The following is a 23,818-nucleotide window of genomic DNA, read 5'->3' on the forward strand; positions in this document are numbered from 1 at the left end:
CCCTGGTTATGACATAGGAAAATCTATAATCAATCGAATAACTTTCAGTTATACAGCCACCTATAAATTAAATATGCAACATCAATGACAGTCTAGTAGCAACCATTTCTACAGAACATATCTTTTACCATGGATATTCAGAGGACTGCTTAATGAAAAACATGTCATTTTGGACTTTATAATTAATGAATCACTAAATAGGTGAAATTTTCTAATCATCTTTTTTGGGTTTATCCAACCGTGCCAATAAAGCCTTCCACATGCTTCCTGGTATTTGTTGGTGTCTTTGTATCAGATTTTGGAGTGCAGTCTGTGTCTGTTAAGGAAAGAAGAGGAGACAGTTAAACTTTTAAAAGTCTTCACATTATGCAGGCATACAAATCCTAGAACCCCAATTACCTTTTGCAACCTGGAAATGAGGAGTTGGGGAAGGATGGGAATTATTGGGAAAAGGTGCATGTGCTAGTTGGCTCTACAGGATTTTCCTTAAAAAAAAAAGAACTACGCTTATAATTTTGGAGAGCACTTAAGCAGCTGCATAAGCTCTCATTCCGGGGTTTTCAGTACAAACTAACATCATGTGCATACATACTTTCCTGAATTAGGCAGTCCATATGAATATATAATGATGAAACTGAAATGGTAAATACAGAAAAACTTTGTGCTCTGATTGAAATGGATGGCAAAATTACATATTGACCAAATGGGAACAAGACTGCTGTAATATTGCAATGAGCACCACATAACTTATACTGCGACAGGACTGTAATATATCCTCTTTTCACTTAATTAATGTTTGGGCTTTTTATTCTCATTGAAACAAAAGTCTGGAAGTAAGGTTTTGTGAAGTCAGTATCCAAATCTTCCAGAAGCCCAAGATACGGAAATCAGGTGAGCAGCTCTCTCAGCTTGGAAGTGCTTTACAAGGAAAAATCCTGTATTAAAAATTGGAACTAACTACAGAGTTCAAGGCCTTCTAGAACACATCCACACTCCCTCAAAGAGTCTACATTTTTCTAAGTGCAGTTCTTGAAGTCATATCAGACTGAGGAAAAAGGATCAGCTAAGATAAAAAAAATCATTTCAGTTTTGTAGAACTAATTGTAGAAAATAATTTGTAACGGAGCATAAACTAGGAGTTGTATCTTACCTTACCATATCACAACGTTATTTGACTTGTTTGTCTGTAACAGTCCAGATCAGCTCCCCAGGGAGCTGGGGGGTCACAGAGCAGTCTGGCATCAGAACTGAAGTCAGGAGCCAGAGCCAAAGTCAGAACAGGCCAAGGTCAGAAGTCGTAGCTGGAAACAGGGTAAGCCAAGGCTTGACCAGGATCACAAGACAAAAGCTAGAGCTGAAGGTCAAACCAGAATCAAGATCCATGAACCAGATCAAGGAATGTTGAGGATCTTAGCAGAATACTGGCAATGAAATGCATGGAAGGTCGGGGGAAAGAACTTTTACCTTTGCTCAGATAACGATACTATAAGCTATGGCTAGATTTTAGGGGTTGGAGTGGATGGGGCCTGCTGCCTGTGGCTATTGGCTTCCATGACTGCCTCATTCAACCAAGATGGGGCCAGGGCGCAGCTCTGGGTTTGCATCAGATTGCACCTGTTGAGGGATGACTTGCCCTGATCTCATTGAGAACAGCTGGGTACAAGGTTCTGATCTGGCCTCATTACTGTAAAGTCCCTAAAAGAAGCTGTAGTCATCAGCAAAAACACAAAGCAGCTGCAGCTTGATGGAAGCACTGACAGACAGAGCACAACACCACCATCTTGTCTACAAGTGGGAGCACAGCACCATGCCAGGAGCAATCTCTCAGCTGTGTACTGCTGGATTAACAGTAGGCCTCTTTCCATGCTGGGACAGGGGAAGTGGAGCAGCATGGTGCCAGGAGCAGTCAGGGCATCAGGGGGTGGCGCTGAGTTGGAGATCCTGGCAAGGGGGGCAGCTAATTTAAAACTATTAACTGCAGTCAAGCAGGGTTCCAACCCAAGAAAATATGTAAATGCCAGCTTCTTTCTGAGAACTAAAACTTTCCTTTTTTCATTGTGATTCATGTTAACCTCCTAGGGTGTTTATAGATGTGCTCAGAGGGGGGTGGGGAGGAGGGAGGAGTGGGGCTCTGTAATTAGAGTGGCTCCAAAAGTCGCTATAATTAAAGCACCCAGAGCATTTCATGTATCGGTGTCCCCATACTTAAAAATGGCAGTAGGATCACATCAACTAAAGCTTGTTTGATGAGCTTTAATTACTGTGCTCCTGCCGCCATTTTTAAGCTCGGGGACACTTGTGATGGGCTAGCTGACAGTGACCTAGTCCAGGGGTTTTGAAAGGGCGAAAGATGATTGGAGGACTTGGGATTCCTTTTCTTCACCAATCAGGCCCCCAAGACTCACCCTCCGTGTCCCTTGGGTCACCTGAAGGGGAAGCGCAGCCGACTCAGGGGAGACCAGCGAGGTACCATGGGGGAGGAGCTTCAAAGAGCTGGCAAGAGCTGAGCCAGCGGGGCGGGAGCAGTTGCCCCAGAAGAGCCTGAAGGAGTGGGACCTGCAGGCAGCAGTTGGACCCTCAGCAGCACGGCGTGCGGCCGGCAGGAGAGGCTCCCTGCTGGGCTCCAGAATCCCCTATGAGAGGCTTTAGCCAGCAGAAGAGGCTCTCCCGATCCAGCAAGGATCTGAGCAGTGACCTGAGAGGTTCCCAGCTCAGCTTCCAGCTCCTCCAAACAGAGGCTAGGCAGCTTGATGTGAGGCTAGGTCTCTGAGAAGGTGAAGACCCCTAGCAGCTTGGAGCACTACTAGCACTGGTGGCTGTGTGGCAGTGGTTCAGCCTACCACATGGAAGATCTGAGTTCATGTCCTAGCTGGGGTGACTTGCAGTGAATGAACTAACAAAAAGCAAATCTTCTTGCAGTGGAAAGAAGCCATTGTGTCTTCTCCCCCTCCAGGTACTTAGGCCCTAGATTTCCTTGTCATTTGACATTTTGTATTTTGTGCCTTTTATATTTTACCAACCAGTGCTGGTTGCTCTGCTGTTTGTGTTTTATATTTCGTTAACCCTGTCTTTTGTCAACTGGATGAATATGTCTATGATTGTAAGTGTCTAACCTTTGTTGAATCCTGCCCCCTTGGGTCATTGTAGTGTCCACTATACCCCCTGATTTATGCCTGTTATGTTCCCAGTATTGTTCCCTCATTAAAAGGTATATGGTTAAGTCCCCATTGGTAGCCTGGCTCTGCTTTATAGGGGGAGGAGAGTCCCTACACCTTCCACAGCGCTTGTGCACCTGATTTGATCCCTTCAACTGAAGAGGGGGTACCTCTTGGAGTACCGCCCAGGTTACACACTGATACATGAGATGCTGGAATCTGCTGGAGCGTGGTAATTACCATGCTCCAGCAGACATGGTTAATCAAGCCTGCTCAATGGAACTGTAATTACAGTGTGCCAGAGCAGCCTCGTTACTTGTGTGTAGGTGCCCTTAAATTTGAACCCAGCCCTGCTACTGAGGCCTGGCAAAAGAGTTGCATTTACATTACGTAAAATATATCAGGAAAAAGATGTGCCAGTAAAACAAGTTTGACTGTCAGTCAAAAGCTTGCAGATAGTCAGTAAAAAATTCTTGCATTGCCCCACCCTCTCCCTCACAAGTCCACGATTTGCAGCAGCAGGCACCTTTCTCAAATTTTGTCCCCATCTTCTCGTGGGACCAGCAATCTGACATTTTAGGCAAATATGCCCAGTTGTACTTCAAGCCAGTATGCAGAATTTTGTATGGTCCACATAGACTAGAGTCCACAGACCTAAAAGCAGTGTAAACCAGAGGACGGCAGATTTTGGTTGGGTAAAGTACTAATAGCAACTTTTATGCCAAACACCTTAACATACATCATAAACAAATCTTAAAGCATGTAAATGGGCCTAAATCCCAGATCCTCGTAGATATTTAAGCAAAAAACTGCCACCAATTTCAAAAGATTAAAATACTTTCAAGTATGTGTCTGACACAATGCTAGGCAGTCTTGACACACTGACTAGCTAACTTGAAAACTTGAACCATTCTGATTAAAACTGAACTTTTCAACCATAAACATACGGTGACAGAAGTGACACAAGACATGGAAGGCAAGAAATGAAAGGAAAGTTTGCGATTCAAGCAGTACAGGGAAAAAACGCCACCAACAAATCCCATGATAACACGATATCACTGGCAGAGCTTACAATCAAGTACTTCAGTTGTCCCGGTACAGTATGTAATACAGGGCTGCCCAACTTCAAAATTACCAGGGGCCGCACACCATGTAAGCTGCATGTGTGCTGCCTGATGGCCCCACAGGCCCACATGCTGTGTGGGTCTCCCACCACACCACCTGCTGCACTGCACTGCCGATACTACACTGCACAGGTGCGTCCCCTGCTGTGCCATGCCACATTGATTACAGTTCCCCTCTGTATGGGGACCCTGTGTCTGGGCTTCCTGGGCCCCACAGTAGTGGTGATTTCCTGCCTTTTTCTCCCTCCAGCACTGGGAACTGGAAGAAAAAGCTGTTAGAGAGTGGAGGAGCCCAGTGAGCCTGGTAACAGCAGCCTCCATTGCGGTAAGGAGAGCGGTGCCTGGCAGGAGGTGGGCAGTAGCAAATTAACCCTTCTCAGGCCATGAGCTACCAGTTGAACAGCCCTGATGTATCCCATAACTCAAACTCTTAACATAAAATCTATAATAAAGATAAATGGAGATATAAAAGCACTTGAAAAATGCATTTAAAATGAAGCTAAAAGAACATTAAGATCTAGAAGGCAATATGACATTGCTAGAGGGACCAACATACCTTTTTAGCTAGTTCCTCAGCAGTTATATCTGGATCATATGGAATGGGTTCTCCAACGTGTGTGTGAAGTTTAACTGGAAGCCCTCCATACGGTGGGATGACTGGCCACAAAAAAGTTTCATGTAGCCACCTAATTAATCCTGCGCATTAGAAAAATAAAAAAGTCTCAGAGCTTTGGTGGACTAAATATATACTGAGTGTAACAAATAAACAGAGCTGCCAGATTTCCCGAAACTAAATGTTTCCCTCACTATCAAAAGGCAGGACAGGGTGGCACCTTTGCCATTAAATGGCTCAGAGAGCATAAGGTTTCATAGGTAAAAGCCTTCTTTACCCATCACATTCTATTATATCAGCGACACAGTGCCTGCCAGAGTTTCATTTCAGCACCTTCATAATCAGCCCAACAGCACTGATTTTCGCTTTAGCGCAGTGGCTCTCAAACTTTTTAGACTCAAGACACCACTCCTTAGCTTCTATGAATTGAGTGGCACTTAATTTAAAAAACAAACATATTTGTTATTACAGGGCTTAACTCCTGGCAGAAGGGACAAGCCTGAGTTTGATATTAACTGCTTGTTTCCTCAAACTTGATTTTCCTGGTAACAGAGTGCCCCAGGACCCTGGTGGAGAATCACTATTTTGCAGCTTGAATCACTGAGATGAGCTGGATCATCTCCCATAGTTGTTCCCAATCCAATTTAATCCAGAGAGGTTTGCCCTGAAACTGTCTGGCCATAAAAGCTTGAGTTTTCCTCATGCCATGCTAAACTAGCAAGGATTTAATCTCTTTCAAAGTCTTCCCTGTAAAAGTTATGTCCTCATCTTTGCAAAGCCTTCTGTGCTCCACCCTCAAGTCATTGAAACCACTTGCTTTAATGTTTCTCTTCCTTGCCATTATACCAGAGGCCTTCAGGGGAGAACCTCACCTTGAAACTAAAGACACATTGACTCATGTCAGTAACCCAGCCACATGTTTTAGGAATTAATGACACCACAAAAAAGTAATCCAGCCCCAAAAATATTACACACAATATATGTAATATTCAGAGGGGAAAGAGGAGGGGTTCCACCATGCTCAGTTGAGCATGTGGCTGGGTTAGGGCTACACTGAGGCGTTCAATCAGCCCCAGTATGTCCCCACCACCTGACCATCAGCTGATTTTTGGCTGGCTCCAGGACTGCAGTGCGGCTCAAGCCAGCCCTGGTGTAGTCTCTGCAGGCTGATCATCAGCTGATTGCCCACTGGTTCCAGGACAGCACCAGAGCTGGCTGGCACTGGACAATGATCATTGGCTGACTCCAGGGAACACACAAGAGCCAATAAGACTATGATTGTCAGGCACCCAGCTTTCAGGCTGCCAGTGTTGGGGGATCCCAGGATTATGATCCTAGTCTGCCCCTGCAATGGCAAGTAGGGTGCAATTGAGATCTGATCCCTGATCCCAATAACATATGTCCTGCTACACACAATCGGCATGGCAGAAGGCATGACTGTTGGGAATGTGGATCACATCCTATGATACCTTTAAAGAAATATCTGGCAGCAGCCTATGTCTGATCCAAGACAAGCATGTTAACATCTGACCATCCATGGACACCCCATTTTCCACAAAACTGAGAGTAAACCAAAACCAAAAAGATTCAGAGGAAGAATATACATTTCTGGGATATGCATTTTGAGATGGAAAAGTGAAAAATGATCAAAAAGAACATATTATTTGAAATGTCTCTTACTGCATTCATTAGGCATCCTATATGCTTCCTGAATATTTTCAGTATACATTGGAATGATGGACTAAGGAGAAAAAAACAAAAGATAAGTATTTAATAATGAACATGGAATTAAAAGTCCACATTTCCCTTCTGCCTGAGTACTCAATTATTTCAAGAGGGAAGAAGATACGTTTACACTCTAACAAACTTCTAGATATAGATATGACCTGGCCTAGAAGGCTTGTCTCCTGTTAAGGCTTCTTATAATTTACACTTCATTCCGAATTGTGCATCTGAACCTTACAGCTAGTCAAGGAACAGATTTACCATTACCTACCATGCCAGAACATCCAACAGTCTGCCATATAAAGCACCTTCACAGTGAGAGATGCAGCTTCAAAGGTCTTGTCTGAATTATGGTAGAAAAGGGACTTCATATTCCAAGAGTGTCCTGACTAGTAAGTTATGGGCCACTATAAAGACATAGATTTTTTTTTCCTAGGCAAAAACCTGAAATGTGTGTTGAGAACCCATAATATTTTGGGGTGATTAGTGCAATATTACATGTTTCTCCACATCAGATTTATTGGTATGTTTGGGATCTCTATTGGTGCTAATGATAAACTGTGTTTAGTTTCATCATTTTTATATATTTATATGAACATCAGCCATTGGTACAAATAGATAATTATCTTTTTTTAGCATATGGCCAGAATTAGGCAATATAGCAATAATTAAGTTCAGTGTTCTTCTCCTATTCACACAAGGTAGTTCCTGAGACTTTGCATCCCAAATGACTGTGCTCAAGGACCTCAGATCAAATCTGCAGGGGCCTGTGCGCCAGGTAATGGTAATTTACACTTTCAAGGGGAAGGGTGAGAAGGCTAACACCAGGGAGCAGTCCGAAAACTCAAACTATTGTCAGATTGGGACAGTTTTTCTACCTCTTTTCTTAAGCAGGATAGGAGTTTTCTTTTGTATTCCTTCTTATTTTATTTTATGTGGAGTGAAAGAAAATAGATATATGACAATGCCTATATCCATGACCACTCCCCACTTACCAGGCTTTGGACAATGTCATCCTGCAACAGTGTTAGACCAACTTCAGATAGAGATATAAGTCCCTTTTTGTCTTGAAGAAGTCCACTCCCAGACTCTTGTTCCACCTCTTCCCATAGGTGGCTGTTAGAGCTTTCACTTTTGGACTCATAAGGAAGGGGAAACCAAACTCTATAAGGTTCCTTTTGAACACTTCCTGGAGCTCGGTCTCCAGTCCAGAGGGAAGAGATTTTTCACAACACTATAGGTCTCTGCAGTTTTCAGCATCCTCTCTCAGGAATCTCTCTCCACCTTGGCACCACTGAGACCAGTACTGTTTAATCAGTGGTGTCAGTCAGTGGTTCCAGTAGTGTTATTTTGGCTCTAGAGAAAGGCCTTCTATTTGAGGCGCTTTGCAGAAATATACTTCTTCTACATCTGGCTGATCCAAATTTCAGCCTTCATAGGTTCCCCCTAAAATTCCAAGTCCCAAACTATTCACAGCCCCTTACAGTTCTCAAAACCTCTAGTCTCAGATTCCTCAGCCCCCAATGGCTGTTGCAAAAGAAGCTCACAGTCAGACAGTATGGTCACCTGGAACCAGCAGAAGTTCTTTAGTTTTTTAAAAAGGCCAGTAAGAAGTCTCCATGCTTCTGCCATGAGCATTGCACAGCCCATGGCAGTAGCAGATACTTAGTATCAGTTTTTGTGCTGATCTAACTGACACCAGAAAATTTGGTACTGCTTCTCTGCCTTCAGATTTGTCATCTCATGCTCAGAGGCTTTTTCTTTCAGTAACACAAACAAGTTCACCATCCCACCAAACTTAAATCTTTCTACAAGTGCCCTTCCATGGGACTTTTCTCTTCCTCCATCACTGTACTCAGTACTGTCCTCTGACTCAGCCTCTTCAACACTAAGTGTTGCTGTGGTACCAACTCTGCACTGGTATGCCGCTCATCCTGGTATCACTCTCCTTCACACACACTATGGATCACAACTAAAGATACTGGGTGCCCATCTATTTGTCAGTAAGCGTTGCTCAGTGGCCTCTGGGTTACTCGCCTTGTCCAAAGTGGCTCTTTAGGCCTTGAGGATTCTAAAATGCTTCTGAACAAAATGACAGAATGGACTATCCAGTTTCCTGGTTCTTAATATTCTCTGCTCATGCTCTCCTCAATTGCTTGTTTGGCTAATCCCTGGTTTATTCCTCAGACGCTCCAGCCCCATGATGGTGGACTGAAGAATGATCCCATTTGATGGGAGATAGACTGTAACTATCATTCTGAGTGTCAAAAGATTCAGGCAGCTTCCAAATCTACTAAAGGAAGCTGTCCAAACTCCTCAGATAACTCTGAAAGTGGTTTCCAAAACTTCTCATTCTTGAGTGGACTTTTTACAGAAGCCTGGCTTCTCAGCCTCTCCCTGGATTTCAATCTTGTCATGGTGAAGAGGCTTGCATGTCACAATGATCCTGAGAGCAATGCCATCTTAATTTTTTTTCCTGGTAGGGTCTCCCATGGCAGCAAAGTCAAAGGTGAGGTTCCAGACAAATAGCGACCCAACCCAATAACTAGGGCAGGCGGAATTCTTTAGCCCTGGTTTGGCAATCCACCTAGGAGAAGAATACTCCAAAACTAAACCTAAAGCCTGGACATCTCTCTGCCACCATCCTAGTTTGCCAGGCCATGGCACATGATTTTCAGGCCTAAAGAGTGGGGCAAACTGCTCTCCACTTTAAGCTTCATGCCCCGGAGAGCACAGCTGTGGTCAGGCCCCTTTAAGGTTCCCTGGGAAACAGAGCCCCTGGGTTGGGAAAGCCCTATTTGGGAACACTAGGGCTGGGCTAGAACAGCCTGTGCTATTTATACCCTCAGGGGAGCAGTCACATGATTTCAGTTCATCCCAGGTGCTTCACATTAATACAAGATAGGCAAGTTGCAGCTGGAGACCAGAAGCCTGTGCTGATAGCCTGGGAGTGCACAGCAGAGAGCCCAAAAGGATGCAGGAAATGGTGATAGGGGGGACCCTACACTGGAGAGCAACAGAGGGCAGGGGTAAGGGAAACCCCTGCACATATTTCTGTATTTTTGTTTCCAATGGACTGTAGAGACTTCCTGAAAGTCGACCGGGAAGGCATTGAGAATTGCTCCTGGCTGTGATGCATTAATAGCAGGAGCCCTTATTTAAACCTGGAAGACTGTGGTAGGGGTACTAGGGTTGGAGGAGCCCTGTTAGGCCTGTGAGGCTCTTCTACAGGCCATAACTAATTATTTTGCCCATGTTCAAGAAAGGGAGGAAGGAATACCCGGGAAACTACAGGCCAATCAGTTTGACCTCAATACCTAGGAAGATTTTGGAAAATATTATCAAAGAAACCATTCTTGACAGGCTAATAAAAGGCAGCATTCTGAGGGATAGTCAGCATGGGTAGGTCTTGTTTGACCAATCTCATTTCCTTCTATGACCAGGTGACACATCACCTGGACAAAAGGGAAGAGGTTGATGTCATATATTTAGACTTTAAAAAAGCCTTTGCCCTGGTGTCCCATGTCCTCATGGAAAAATTGGGGAACTTCAGCCTCAACTACTCCACAGTCCAATGGCTGGGGAACTGGCTCCGAGGTCAGATCCAGAGAGTGGTAGTTGAAGGAACCAAATTAACATGGCACTCTGTGACTAGTGGTGTCCCCCAAGGCTCCGTTCTCTTTAATGTCTTCATAAATGATCTGAACATTCGTATCAAAAGCAGAATGGCCAAGTTCGCTGATGACACCAAACTTTGGGGAAGAGTCTCCACCCTTGATGATAGGCTGGTAATCCAGGCTGACCTCAGTAGGCTTGCAAGGTGGGCAAATGAGAACCTGATGGCATTCAATACAGAAAAATGCAAGGTGCTCCGCCTCAGGAATAAAAACCTGCATCACACTTAAAGGCTTGGCAATGCTACACTTGCTAGCACCATGACCAAAAGAGACTTGGGGGTTGTGATTGAACACAAGATGAATATGAGCCATCAGTGTGATATCACAGCTGGTAAAGTGAACAAAACACTGGCTTGCATCTACTGATGCATCTCAAGCAAGACCCAGGATGTCATCCTCCAGCTGTACTCGGTCTTGGCGAGACCACAGCTGAAGTACTGCATCCAATTCTGGGCTCCACAATTTAGGAAGGATGTAGAGAAGAAGCTTGAAACAGTCCAGAATAGAGCCATGGACATGATCAGAGGGCAAGAGAGCGGGCCTTATGAAGAGAGGCTGTGAGCTACGGGACTCTTCAGCCTGGAGAAGCGCAGGCTCTGGGGTGACTGGTGGCAGCCTACAAGGACATAAGGGGTGTTCATCAGGATCTGGGGGAACACCTGTTCACCACAGCACCCCAGGGGATGACAAAGTCCAACTGTCATAAGCTCCTGCAAAACTGTTTTAGCCTGGACATAAGGAAAAACTTCTTTGCTGTCCGAGCCCTCAAGGCCTGGAACAGACTCCCCCTAGAGGTGGTGCAAACACCTACTCTGGATTCCTTTAAGAAACACTTGGATGCCTATCTTGCTGGGATCATTTGACCCCTGCTGACTGCCTGCCCTTTCGGCAGGGGCTGGACCTGACGATCTTGCAAGGTTCCTTCCAGTCCTAATGTCTATGAAATCTATGAAAAGTGATGGGAGGCTAGAAAATGATTACTTCTCCATAAAAGGAGTCATTGCTCAGCTAGTTTACAATTCTGGATCTTGAACTACCGAGTGCTTCTTGATTTGACTGCATGGCCATATTGATGGCTGGCAAACCTTCATTCAGTAAAGTAGTACCCTGACATCTACTCCATCTGTCAAAAGGACTGACCAGTCAACTGACAGTAAACGATGGCAATTCTCTTTCTTTTACTTTTTGTTTTATTCATGAGCAAACCTGCAGCAGTGGGAGTAAACGTGGGACTACAGAAGTGTTCCTAGACATTGCAACATAATTCTCAAGCATTCAAAGGAAGGTACTACACCTACTTCAAGATATAACCTACGTATTCTTCCTATACTGCTATAACCAGGTTTTAGAGTTGGTATCAGCTTTCCCAGCACCTCTTGACTGTTAATTGCTTGAATAATCCACTAAAATGCACCTACAGTTTCCTAAATAAACATTGGCCCTCTATTCTAAACCACACTGTACTCCAGCCCACAAAGATCTCATTAATAAGAGTCAAGAACCATGAACTGCCTCTTTCCCCTTCTCTTCCACAACTGTTTGGTGTGTTAAACCTCTGCATGGACTCAAAATACTTTCTCTAGGTCTAGTCAATAGTTACTCCGGGCAATTGGTTTGGTTACCCCTGCCTCCCAAATTTCCCTTCCCCATCCCACTTTTAGAGGGCCTTCTCCCAGCCTGAGAACAGCTCATCAATTCTGGGGGTAATGGAAAGAGTTTCCCTGTGGATCCCAGGGAAAGGGAACTCTCTGGATATATTCCAGTTTCAAGAAGGGGAGGACAGCACCCAATCTCAGACTAAGAAAACTAATTGTATTCATTTGCAGGTTCAAGATTGGCCTCTACTTGATTACAACCAGCAAATGGTCCAGTCTCTGAACTTACAGGAAGTTTATGGGCAGAAGCTCTTTCAGTCTTTAGGACCTACTCATCTACTTTTAAAGTTCATTCTAGTACAGACCCATAAATTCCTAGGGGCCACTGAGGCCAAGAGATGCCCAGCTAGAACTGCAAGGATTTGTCTTTCCAGTCTCAGACATATGGCATGTGACAATGCATGCTAGACTTCACTTGGGTTTGCAACCCAGGATATGTCCCTCTGCTCTCCCTAAGAGAGACTTGCTGAGCATGCAAGAGGCTAGTCTCTCTTGCTCAGCTGTAAGAATCTATTGATTAGGAACAGACAGCATGGATTCAACAAAAGCAAGTCATGCCTGACCAACCTAATTTCCTTCTATGTTAAAAAGCGTCAGGCCCTGTGGATGGGAGGAGAGTAGTGAATGTGATATATCTTTACTTTAACAAGGCTTTTGACTCCCTTTTGGACATTCTCAAGAAGCTAAGGAAATACAGACTAAAAGAAAGTATTCTAACATGGATACGTAACTGGTTGGATCATTGTGCTCAATAAGCAGTCATCAATGGCTCAATGATTTGCTGGGAGAAGGTATCTAGTGGAGTTTCCCAGGAGTCTGTTCTGGGTCTAGTATTGTTCAACATCTTCATTAATAATTTTGATGTTGGGGTTGAGTGCACACCTAGCAATTTTGCAGATGACACCAATTTGGGTGAATGTGCAGACACTCTGGAGATTAAGGCTACGATCCAGAATTTCTGGATAGACTGGAAAAATGACCTGCAGTCAATCAGATGAGATTCAACAAGGACAAGTTCAAAGTTCTGCACTTGAGATGGGATAATTGCTTGCAGAATTTAATAGTTAATAAGCAACTGTTGATCCTCTGTGTCATGGTGTACACACAAGAGATCATAATCATCATACCAAGACCTACGATGCATACACCTAGGCAAGAGTATGGAGGAGTAGAGGCTGCCCCTTATCTACCATCCCTCTTTAGACAGAATCCAAAGGCCAGAATTAGTCCAGACATTGAGTGCCTCAATAGTTGTAGCTTCTGCCAGACAGCAACAGATAAAAACTGCTGCTGACTGCTGAATGCCTCAGTGATGTCCCTTAACCTTTCTTCAGCCAAGGAGCTGCTACTCTGCCTCAAGTAGCCCCACCACATTGCCACCAGTTTAACCTCATACCCAAGAGCACATGCATAAATACAGACTGGTATGATTGTCTAGGACAGTGCTTCTCACCCTTTTCAGACTCAAGACACCCCTCCATAATCATGAATTGAGTGGCATCCCATTTCTAAACTTACTTCTTACATTGCTTATCCCCCTGCAGAGAGGCAGGGCCATGGGGAGCAGGGGACTGAACCTGAGCCTGTACTTATTTCCCCACACCTCAGAGTACTCTTCAAAAGATCTCATGGCATACCTGGGTGCCCCAGTCCCCTTGCTGAGAATCACTGTTCTAGGATTCAGTACTGAAGAGAAGGAATTGTGGATTATAGTAAACCAGAAACCAAGTATGAGCTAACAGGGTGCTCTTGTTCCAAAAAAACCAACAACAACAAAAAAAGACAACGGCATCTTGGTTTATATTAATAGAATCATTATTTTGAAACACAGGAAAGTGAGTTTTCTGCTCAGTTCAGCACTTGTAAAACCTAACCTGGAGTATTGTGTCCAGTTTTGGCCCCCACGTTCCAAGAACAACATGGATGGAGTAGAGAGAAATCAGCACCGAAATTATTAGAAGCCTGGGAAGGAAGACGTATGTTAAAAGGCTGACAGAACTAGGTTTATTAAGTGTGGAAAAAGAAGCAACGGCTGAGGGGGGATTTGGTAACAGTCTTCAAATATGTGAAAGGCAATTATAGAGAGGATGGAGAAGGGCTTTTCTCTGTGGCCACAAGGGACAGGAATAGAGCAACAGTTTCTAATAACTGCATCAAAGGACATTTAGGTTAGCGATTAAGAGGACTTTCTGAATATATGGCAGGTCAAGCATTGAAACAGGTAAACTAGAAGAATTGTGGTATCTCCATTCTTGGAAAATTTTCAAGAGTAGGTTAGCCAGACACTTGGCTAAAATGGTTTAGACAGACTGATCCGCCTTGTCCAGGGGGCTATATTAGATGACCTCATTAATTTCCTTCTGGCCTTACATTCCTGTGATCTGGTCATTGCGCACAAGTGCATGTTTTTTTACATCCTCACCCACCCGTGTAACCTTAGTGATGGACATTCACCATTTAGGTTGGGAAATATATATATATCTACCATTTACACCCACCATGGTTAGGTGACCAAGAAGTCCATCCTCAGGTCCAGTCTTGCTGACTGGGGCTTCCCAAGAACAAACCCCTTTGCATTCAAAATCAACAAGTATCCTTCTGCTTCATGGGGGGCCTCATTCCTGGCTCTGTCAGATCCTTTCAAATCCTCTGGTCAGCAAGTATCCCACAAGCCTTCCTGCCCATGCCTCTATTCGAGAGCTATTCCAAAAGGTGAAGCAGGTTTAAGAATGGACAATTCTGCTAGCACTGGCAGGACTGAGACATTTCTGGAAACAGAACCTCCTACTGAAACCTGTGAGGGATCGATTCCAAGAATCTGGCACTGGTCCTAGACCAGCTGACCCAAGGTGGAAAGCTTCACCTAGACCTGCACTCCATCTCACAGCCAGGATGCCCGCTCACATACAGCAAGAATGTTCTGCTCAAGTCAGAGATTTTCTTACCGATAGATGAACATACCTTATGAAATGGACTAGGTTTTCTACTCAGCACAAAGCAAAGGAATTTATAACCAACCAGTTGCTAGTCCAGTCGTACTGGAGTATTTGCTAGCACTCAAAAATGCTGTTGTATCCATTTACTTAAAGTTCACCTGGCTGCTGCCAGGGGTGACTGGTGCCTCCTGAGTTTGGTGGGAGGGGGTGCACAATTTGTTAGCAGGCCCAGGGGTGGGCCAAAAGACCCATATCCACTCCTATACTTTTGTGCCAGCTTAGTGCCCCCCGCCCTGCCCCCCCAACATGCCACCAACCTGCATGACAAAAAAACTGCCCGTCCTGAGTGGTGCTGAGTCAGGGGCCAGTCTCAGGGTGGCACATGCCCCCCTATGTTCCCCCTACCAGTCGCCTGCTGCTATCTCAGCTCTGCATCTGCTCATTGATAGGATGTCCCTCAGCCAACCACCTTAAGGTTTGTCAATAGCTTGGCAAAAGTATTTCCCTATGCTAGCAATCCAGTTCTTGCAAGGGGACTTGAACTTGATTGATTCCTACACAGGTGATGGGGCAGTCACAAGCTAGGGGCGATGGACTCTTTGTTCCAACTCTCTATTAAAAACAGCATTCCTTACATCTACAGCTTCTTAAAAATAATTAAAAAAAAGAAACAGACAAACATGGTTACTATCTAAGAGCACTTCCTCCTTCTATCAAGATAAGATGACTCCGAGAACCCATGTGAAAATCTTGGGAAGAGGGTCACTTATTTCTATCTCCTGGCATTTTTTCTGAAGCCCCATTGCATCTGAGCAGAGACAGTACCACACATGCTCAACAGATGCTCCTGGTAGCCTTGCTCGTCTGTACAGAATCAAGTCACATGAGAAATCTCCATAGCTGTTCCCCTGAGAGATCAAAAATTGAAGATGGATAGCCCAGAGACAGTCCAGCCAAAGGTTATGTTACAAGACAGGCAATATGGAGCTACCTGCTGTGATATGGGCCTACTCCACCAGATCCCAGGCCACTTCCACAGACTTCATATCAAATATACCAGGACAGTCTCTGAATACTGTGTCTGAAAAATCCTAGTACCCAGTAGGTGCTTCCAGAAATAAATGTGGTAGCATGCTATTTGAATGAGTAGCCACCTAGAACTCAATGCACGTCACTGACGCCTTCAGGCAGAGACCACATTCAGTAAGGTGTCCTGAAGTTCTTGTTCATCTATGGGACTCCAAGTCTTTTCTTCAGGTTTATGGGCACTGATTTGGAGCCATCCCCAGTGAAAATCTGTATGTAGTCATTCACTCCAAGGAGAAAGTAAAGCTTTGTGAAGTATTGTTTAACATAAGCCTTTTCATTACTGCCTAGGGAAGTCCTAGACACTCAGAATTCACTGGAGTTATTCAAGAAATGGTTGGACAGCTGCTGTTTGGGGATGATTTGGGCGTAGATATGTCTATGATTCACTATGGGTATTTCCCATGCTTTGGAGTTGCACTGGCTTCCTACACCCCGTACCCTGCCCTCCCACACCTTTCTATTACATGCATCAGCGTTTTTTTAAGCCTCTCTCAGAGGCATTGGGTGTTTGCTGCAGCCAAGCCTGGGGGTTTTGACTGGGGTGTGTCAATGCTTCTGCTAGAATTTAAAGCCAGAAACTCCTGGCTAGAGAGGCTTGGCCTTACACCAGAGGTCAGATCAATTACTATATTGGGGGTGGGAAGAAATTTTACACCATAATTGGATTGGCATGGACTCTGGAGGTTTCTGCCTTCTTCTGTAACCGGGGCATGACCCTCAACCTGGGATCTCTTTTTGCATATATTAACAAACTTTTATGGAAGCAGGACATTGGCTACTTTGGTTCTTCTCTGCTTTATCTGTGGCAAGTTAGAGGACTATGTCTTGGGTTGTACTGAGGTTGATGGTACCTGGCCAGCCCTGGGCTATGCAGGGAAGTCTGAACATGCAGCCCAGAGCTGGATTAGGACTGCCCAAAAACAGGAGACTCCCCAGCCACCTTTCCCATGCAGTCTGCAGCTGGCTGGGAACCATCCTATTCAGGGGCAGGTCCCAGCCAGTTTCAGGCTAGACAGAGAGCAGTCCCCATGCAGGAAGCTCCCAGCCCCTGCTCTGCTATTGCAATTGTGATTGCAGAGTGGGGGCTGGGGAGCTTGTTCCCCTGTAACAATTCTGTACTTGTGGAGCTGGTGGGTAGAACAAGCTCCCCAGCCTGTTCCCTGCCCCCCAGCTCTGTGCTCATGGAGCTGGGCAGGGAACAAGCTGCCTAGCCCCCTCCTTCCCCCTTACCCAGCATGGTTGTGGGGCTCAGGCTGGGAGATCCTTATCTCCCAGCAGCAGCTCCTGACAATGGACCACTGCTGGGAGATGCTTAACCACCCAATCTGAGCCCTGTAGTCATGGGGCTCAGGCTGGAAGATAAGGGTATCCAGCCCAAGCCCCACAAACCCCCTAACCCCAGGTTGCTGTGGTGGAGCCTGCCCTGGCAGCAGGCAGCTCCTGGGTGCAGGGTGCCATCACCTGCCCCCCGTGGATGGCTGACCAGGAGCAGATTTGCCTCCCAGACAGGAGTCTACATGAGTACTATGGTGCCATTACTAATGCCAAGTAAATTTTCTACTTGCATTTGCAGGTAGCATATTTACTCAGGATTAGGGAGATTTACTTTGAAGTAAGCATGTGCACATCAAGACCCATGTGCTTACTTCACAGTAAACTATGCTAATTCACTGTTAAGCATCTCATGTAGGCGTGCCTTATGACTCTGTGGCTTGCTGACTTCAGCAAGGCTTTTGACAAAATCTTACATGACCTTCTCATAAATAAATTAAGAGAAATGGGGGCTAGAGAAAACTACTATAAGGTAAATGGACAACTGGCTCAACAGCTGGAAGCAAAAGGTAATTACAAACGAATCCAAGTAAGAAAGGTGTGAGGTTTTGAGTAGAGTCCTCCAGGGCTTTGTCTTGGGCCCAGTATTATTCAAACACAGTTATTAATAGTTTGGATTCCAGCATAGAAAGTTTCTTGAGCAAATTTGTAGATGACACAGCACTAGGAAAGCTCACAGATACATTGGAGGACAAGAAAGCAATTCAGAAGGATCTTGACAGTTTGAAAAACTGGGATGGAGGTAACAGAACGAAGTTCAAGACCGACAAGTGCAAGGTACTACACCTCAGGAAGAACAATAGCAAATGTAAAGAGAAAGTGAGCAACACCTGTCTGGACAGCACCACTATGGAGAAGGATCTGGGAGTCTTGATAGATCACAGATTCAATCCAAGTCTGCAGTGTAAAGTAGCTACACAGGAGAATGCAGTTTTGGGATGCACCTAATGTATCTATTGCTGTAAGACATGGGAGGTGATGGTGCCTCTCTATTAAGCCCCGGCTAGGCCTCATAGACCTGTATTGTGTGCAGTTTGGGGCTTCACCTTTTAAAAAGAACATGGAGAAGTAGAGAGGGTACAGAGGCAGGCAATAAAAATGATAAAAGGCTTGGAAGGCAAGTTACATGAGGAGAAGTTGAAGGAAACAGGCACGTTTAGCTTATGGAAAACGTACTTAAGAGGTGACATGATAGCAGTCTTCAAATGTCTGAAGGTCTTACCATAAAGAAACAGGAAAACACCTTTTTTTTTTAATTATTATTTTCCTATGGCCCTCTTCCTTTAACCTCAAATCATATTTTACCAACTTTGCTGCAGCAGCACACTAGCCACATTGGTCTCCCTGCTCTACCTGTGGCAGCTTAGGTGTCGTGGTTGTGTCAGGAATGACTGTGTAGTTTTGATAAGAGGGTTTATTATGGATGTGGATGATCCTCTCACTGGATTGCACTAGATGACCTATGGAGTTCCCTTTCAGCCAAACTTTATGATTCTATGTTTTCATGATAAATAAGTTATCAAGAGGCTAGAAAATATCAGGTGCAACCAAGCTCTATAATATGGCTCAATTTTAGGACCCAAATTTTATGCACAGCAGAAATACTAAGATACACTATAATTGCGCTCTGCTTTCAGCATTATACTGCCATCAGTTCTGTATTTTTGCTCTATAGTAAAACTCCCTGTGTGTGTATTTATCTATAGTGGCATGGGGATATGAACAGATTTGCTCTGTGGGTCCTGGGCTAGTCTCCAGGGAGCCCCTGTCCACGTGGTCCATCCACCCATGATACCCGGGCAGCAAGGCTGGGGCCAGCAGCACTAGAAGTCTGAAGCATGGAGCAGTATTCAGGATGAGAAAGAGGTTCTATGCGAGTCTGTGTAAGTCTGTTTAACTGTGAGGTTTGCAATGGCTTAAAGGGAGAGAGGAAGCCATGAATGCGTGCCCTGTGGAGGGTGTTGTCACTGAAGGTGCCAGTAATGTGACTCTGCATTTTTGGCCTGTGGTTTGAGGGCCCAGTTCAGGGTCCAAGATGCCAGTCTGAGAATTGAGAAGAGAGAGGGAGAGAGTGGCAGAGGCCAGAGATGTACTAGGGCTTCTTGAGCTGCAAGCTCAAGGACTGACGCATATAGCCTGGCCTCTAGCCTGAAGTGTTGAGACAGGGACCAACACATAAAAAAGGGCCTTGAGGGGCTGGTGCCCTGAAAGGCAGCCCTTTGGGGACAGGGGGAGCTGAAGTGAGAGAATGGTTAAAGTACACCCACCAGGGGTCCCTTGGCTGTCTCTGGAGGCAAACCCATTACAGTATGGAAGGAAAGTCCTTATGAAGCATTGACAGCACAGTTTGGACATGGCCTGGATGTGTATGAGGTCACACACAAATATGAAAAAAGTGGGAGGTAAATGAAAGACAAAAGGCAGCCAGAATTGCAGACCTCCAAGGTGGGGAGAATGGTAGGAAAGGAAGGAAAATGGAGACTTAGGTGTAAAGATAACAGGAGCTCTGTTTTGGAAATAGTGGGTGCATCTACACGAGATGCTGACTGCGCAGTAGTCTGATACTACTGCGAAGTAGTGTTGCGTGGCAAAAACCGTGATGCAATACTACTGAGCAGGAGTATTACGTTTCTGCACAGTAGTGTCAAAAAAAAGGTGTTTGGAGGCACTATTGCATAGTAACTCAGGTTGCTGTGCATTTATTTAGTAATTGTTTATACAAGTACTAAATACATTCTCAGTAATCACTGTGCAGTAATGTTTCATGTAGATGCTGCCAGTCTGTCTAAAATAGTAAGACACCCAACAAATTCTGCCAAAAGGACAGCTGTGTTAGCTGATGACAAATCTCAAAGAAAGAGGGCTAAATTGTTATGGTTTAGCTCTTATCTCATCAGATAAAGCCTATGCTCAGCAGAATTTATTATACACCAGTTGGTAATACTAAACCTAAGTCTCTTTTCTGATGTACCCTGTGGTAGTTGTTTGCCTGCCAATACCCTTATATCCATTGACAGGATTGATGTCAACAGGTGTTTTTACTCACCACTTTTGCATCTATAGCCAGCTGAGCAAAGCCTTTACGGTGACCCCATATGAGTTTGTAAGTTTTGTCACTAAAAAGTGCTTCTGGAGCTCCACCTGGTGCAATAGCCACTACTCGGCCATTTTTCAGTGCATCCATACATTCTTCTTTTGTACCTACTATAAATGAATAAGCTTCTAAAACTGATTTAAGACCTGTAAAAATATGTACCAAATAAATTATTAAAATAGAACTTAAATCATACAACAAATACAGCAGTCATATAACAAAAAAATATATTGTAGCTTAAAAACTTTTCATTAAAAGAAGTCTGATGGCTAGCTACATTCTAATAGAATAAAGGGCTTAGTCTATGTGTCTGTCTGTCCGTAATGCTTTTGGGCAACTGTGCATGCGCTGCCGAGAGGGCAGGTGATGATTGGCTATGGGGGCTTCGCCTGCTCAGGCAGGGAGGGAGGCGCTGCTGCCTCAGGTGGCAGCACAAGTGGAGGTGGGTGGAGGGGTGGGAGGAGCCACTGCTGCCGCCTCAGCTGGGAGGAGAGCCCCGCTACTCCATGGGAGGAGGTAGAGGCAGGCAGACAGGTGGTGGGGAAGGAGCCGCTGCCACCTCCTCAGACAGAGGGAAGCCCCACTGCTCGCACAAGGAGGCAGGTGGGTGGGGAGGGAGGAGCCACTGCAGCCACCTCCTCAGAAAGAGGGAAGCCCTGCTACTCTGTGGGAGGAGGTGGAGGTAGAGGCGGCGGGGATGGAGGGGAGCTGCTGCCACCACCACCTCCTCAGGCGGAGGGGAGCCCTGCTGCTCCATGGGTGGAGGCAGAGACAGGTGGGCAGGGGGGAAGGAGCTGCCACCACCACCTCAGGTGGAGCAGAACCCCGCTGCTCTGGGGGAAGAGGCAGGCAAGCTGGGGGAGGGAGCTGCTGCCACTGCCACTTCCTCAGGCAGAGGGAAGTCTTGCTTCTCCACAGGAGGAGGCAGAGGCAGGCAGGAGTGGGGGAGGCAGCTGCCAGCACCGGAGGCTGGAGGAGCAGGCACTGGCAGCAGAGGGACAGTTTACGTGGCTGGCCCCAAAGGGTGAGCGGGGGGCATGTAAACACTTCCTTAAATGCTGTGTCATTTATGATGGGCAATTGGCTAGTATTTAAAATATAAGACTAAGAAATATATGTTGGAGGAAAACATTGTAGAAGCCTGAGGTTGGCAGTGTTTTTGGGCAAAGTGCCAAAAATACCTGCAACCTCAACTTGTAAAATGCTGGTGTTCCAGGGGTGGGTGGTAGGGGAGCAGAGAGGGGCCCGATCCTTGTTGTGGCAGTGCAACCCCAGCCATCCTCCCTGAGGCACCTGTGCCAAGCAAAATGCCATTACATGCCCCACTCTGGCATGCTTGCAGAGAGTGTTGCCTACCCCTGGTATAAGTGTTGCACTTCTGACATTATATTTTCGAGAAAAGACCCCTTCCAACACTTATACATGAATATATTCATTTGTTCTTCTTTATTTAGTTAAAAGAAAGGTAAAAAGAAAGAAAAACATGTTTTTATTAAAATGTAAATAAAATTGTCAAAATAAGAGATCCCAAGAATTCCCCCTTTCAAGTCATATTCAATATAAATTCGTTTCTATTTCAGGTTTTCCTTTAAAACATGAATACACACTAAGCAACTGAGCTATGTCACACGGAACATTCCATTGGTCTATGATAAATTTACACAATGAATCACATGCTCTGCAACAAAGTCACGTTAAGCTGTCATAGTTAAGACAAAAAGGTAGGCAATGCAAAAATTAAGCATCCAACAAAACCTTTTTAATAGGCAGGGATCCTGGTTTTCTCTGATAAAAGTTCCATTTTTTAATTGGAATTTTTTTCCACTATATTATATAGTGGCGTTTCATTTTAATCATGGAAAAGTGTGAATTTGGGGTTACTTTTTTTTTTTTTTTAATTGAAAAAGTGGTTTGCTTTTTTATCAGAGAAAACCAGGATCCCTTTTAATAGAGAAGAGTCTATTAACAGAAAACAGTCAGCCCTGTTGAAAGAGCCCAGGTGCAGGCATTAGGATAGGCAGGAGTCCTGCTAGGAGTCTTAAACAGCTCCCAGAAGAATGTGTAGAGCAGAAGGGAGCTGCAATGAACTTGACTGCTTGCAGCCAGAAAGGGCCATACTGCTGTGCAAGAAGCCAGAGCTTTCTCCTGAAGTGCCCAAGATGAAGTAGAAGAGCTTGCTTTTGTTCATTTGTTTGCTTGTGTGGTATTTGAGGACTGTGTTATTTTGGACAACTGGCTGGAAGAGCTCTACAGAGAGCAAAGCCCTCCTGCAAAAGCCAGCAAGCTAGGTAAATCTATACCTTTCTATTGCATAAAGGGTTGAGTGAAATTCCATGCTAGATTGCGGATAATGAAACCACCCCAGAACTTTTTGAAGCCCAAAAGGGGGAGATAAAGACTTGTGCTGTGTGCAAATTGTTTATAAATTTGTGAGATGTGTGTTGCATTCAATTCCTGAATTTAACATCAGACCACAGTATTGGAACATGTGACTGTACTAATTAGCATACCTCATAAATACTATGAATACAGACATCACTAAAACAAAAAACCACTTTAATATATGTGAAAGTATTTAACTATATACAATAAAAATGATTTTACCTGGTATTTTAAAAAAATTACGATGAGCTACTGACACACACATCCGGTGTGTCAAGATAAAGTACCTCGCTAGAAAGATCATGTGGTCCACAGCAAGAGCTCCATGATAAAAAACAACAACACATGGTCCTTCTGGTATGTCTTCCAAACCATGAAGCTCATAACCTGTTTGAAGTACAGCATTGTTAATATTACTTTTAGTTTATTTGTAATTTGAATACAGGCTAGACAGAAGCATAAATTTAAGGATCAAGCAATATAGAGCAGTTACTGCGAGAACTTCCAACACTTGGTACATTTGTCAGAGTTCAGGTTCTTACAGGTATCTGGAGATTTCTCTGCTGAGCACAGCAAGACCAAAGTGATTTAGACACTTCAACATGACTTAAGAAATGAAGAGCACAAGTGTAGACAAAAGTAATATATTTCCTCATGAACAATATGCCCCAAATAAAATAGGGACCATGCCTTTTTTTAAAAGGCAGAATGTAGAAAAGGACTTCTGCAGAGTCATGGCTACCTGCATGACAGAGTCTTCCTGGAAACACAGAGTGTTAAGGAAGTGTAGCATCAGGAACTTCTTGATATGGCAGACTTTACCTGGGATGCCACCCTTCCTGGACATTCTGCATTTCCAAGAGGACTTACTCTGTGGGTGTGTCTACATATACATTTAAGCACACCTAAATTTAATGTGCATTAGCTTAATGCTCATTAAGTGGGTTTAGGTATACATCTACACATAACAGGCATTAAAGCACATTAACGAAAGTTAGTCCCAAGTCAGTCCACACAGAGAATTAACACGCTTTAA

General features: G+C 44.7%; 1 protein-coding gene across 1 annotated transcript; it reads right to left on the bottom strand.

Annotated features, from left to right (window-relative positions):
• Nucleotides 1-211: 211 nt before the first annotated feature.
• On the bottom strand, nucleotides 212-20,543 carry LOC102385478 (transmembrane protein 68-like). The gene is made up of 4 exons (XM_025193229.1): nucleotides 20,353-20,543; nucleotides 6,573-6,633; nucleotides 4,836-4,975; nucleotides 212-316 (listed from the first exon to the last, which is right to left on the bottom strand). The coding sequence occupies exons 1-4, from the start codon at nucleotides 20,488-20,490 to the stop codon at nucleotides 212-214; spliced, it is 444 nt and encodes a 147-aa protein (XP_025049014.1). The 5' UTR covers nucleotides 20,491-20,543.
• Nucleotides 20,544-23,818: the final 3,275 nt, after the last annotated feature.

The sequence above is a fragment of the Alligator sinensis genome, unplaced genomic scaffold (genome assembly GCF_000455745.1).
Source record: "Alligator sinensis unplaced genomic scaffold, ASM45574v1 scaffold1104_1, whole genome shotgun sequence".
Taxonomy (NCBI): domain Eukaryota; kingdom Metazoa; phylum Chordata; order Crocodylia; family Alligatoridae; genus Alligator; species Alligator sinensis.

Bases quoted from the DNA above. Each gene is read 5' to 3' on its own strand.
- LOC102385478 (XM_025193229.1), bottom strand. From the start codon at position 20,490: ATGGATGCACTGAAAAATGGCCGAGTAGTGGCTATTGCACCAGGTGGA. The intron at 6,634-20,352 runs GTGAGTAAAAAC...TTTTCTCCTTAG, and splicing joins TGGCTATAGATGCAAAAGTG to TCCATCATTCCAATGTATAC. The intron at 4,976-6,572 runs GTAAGAGACATT...TCTAATGCGCAG, and splicing joins TAGGATGCCTAATGAATGCA to GATTAATTAGGTGGCTACAT.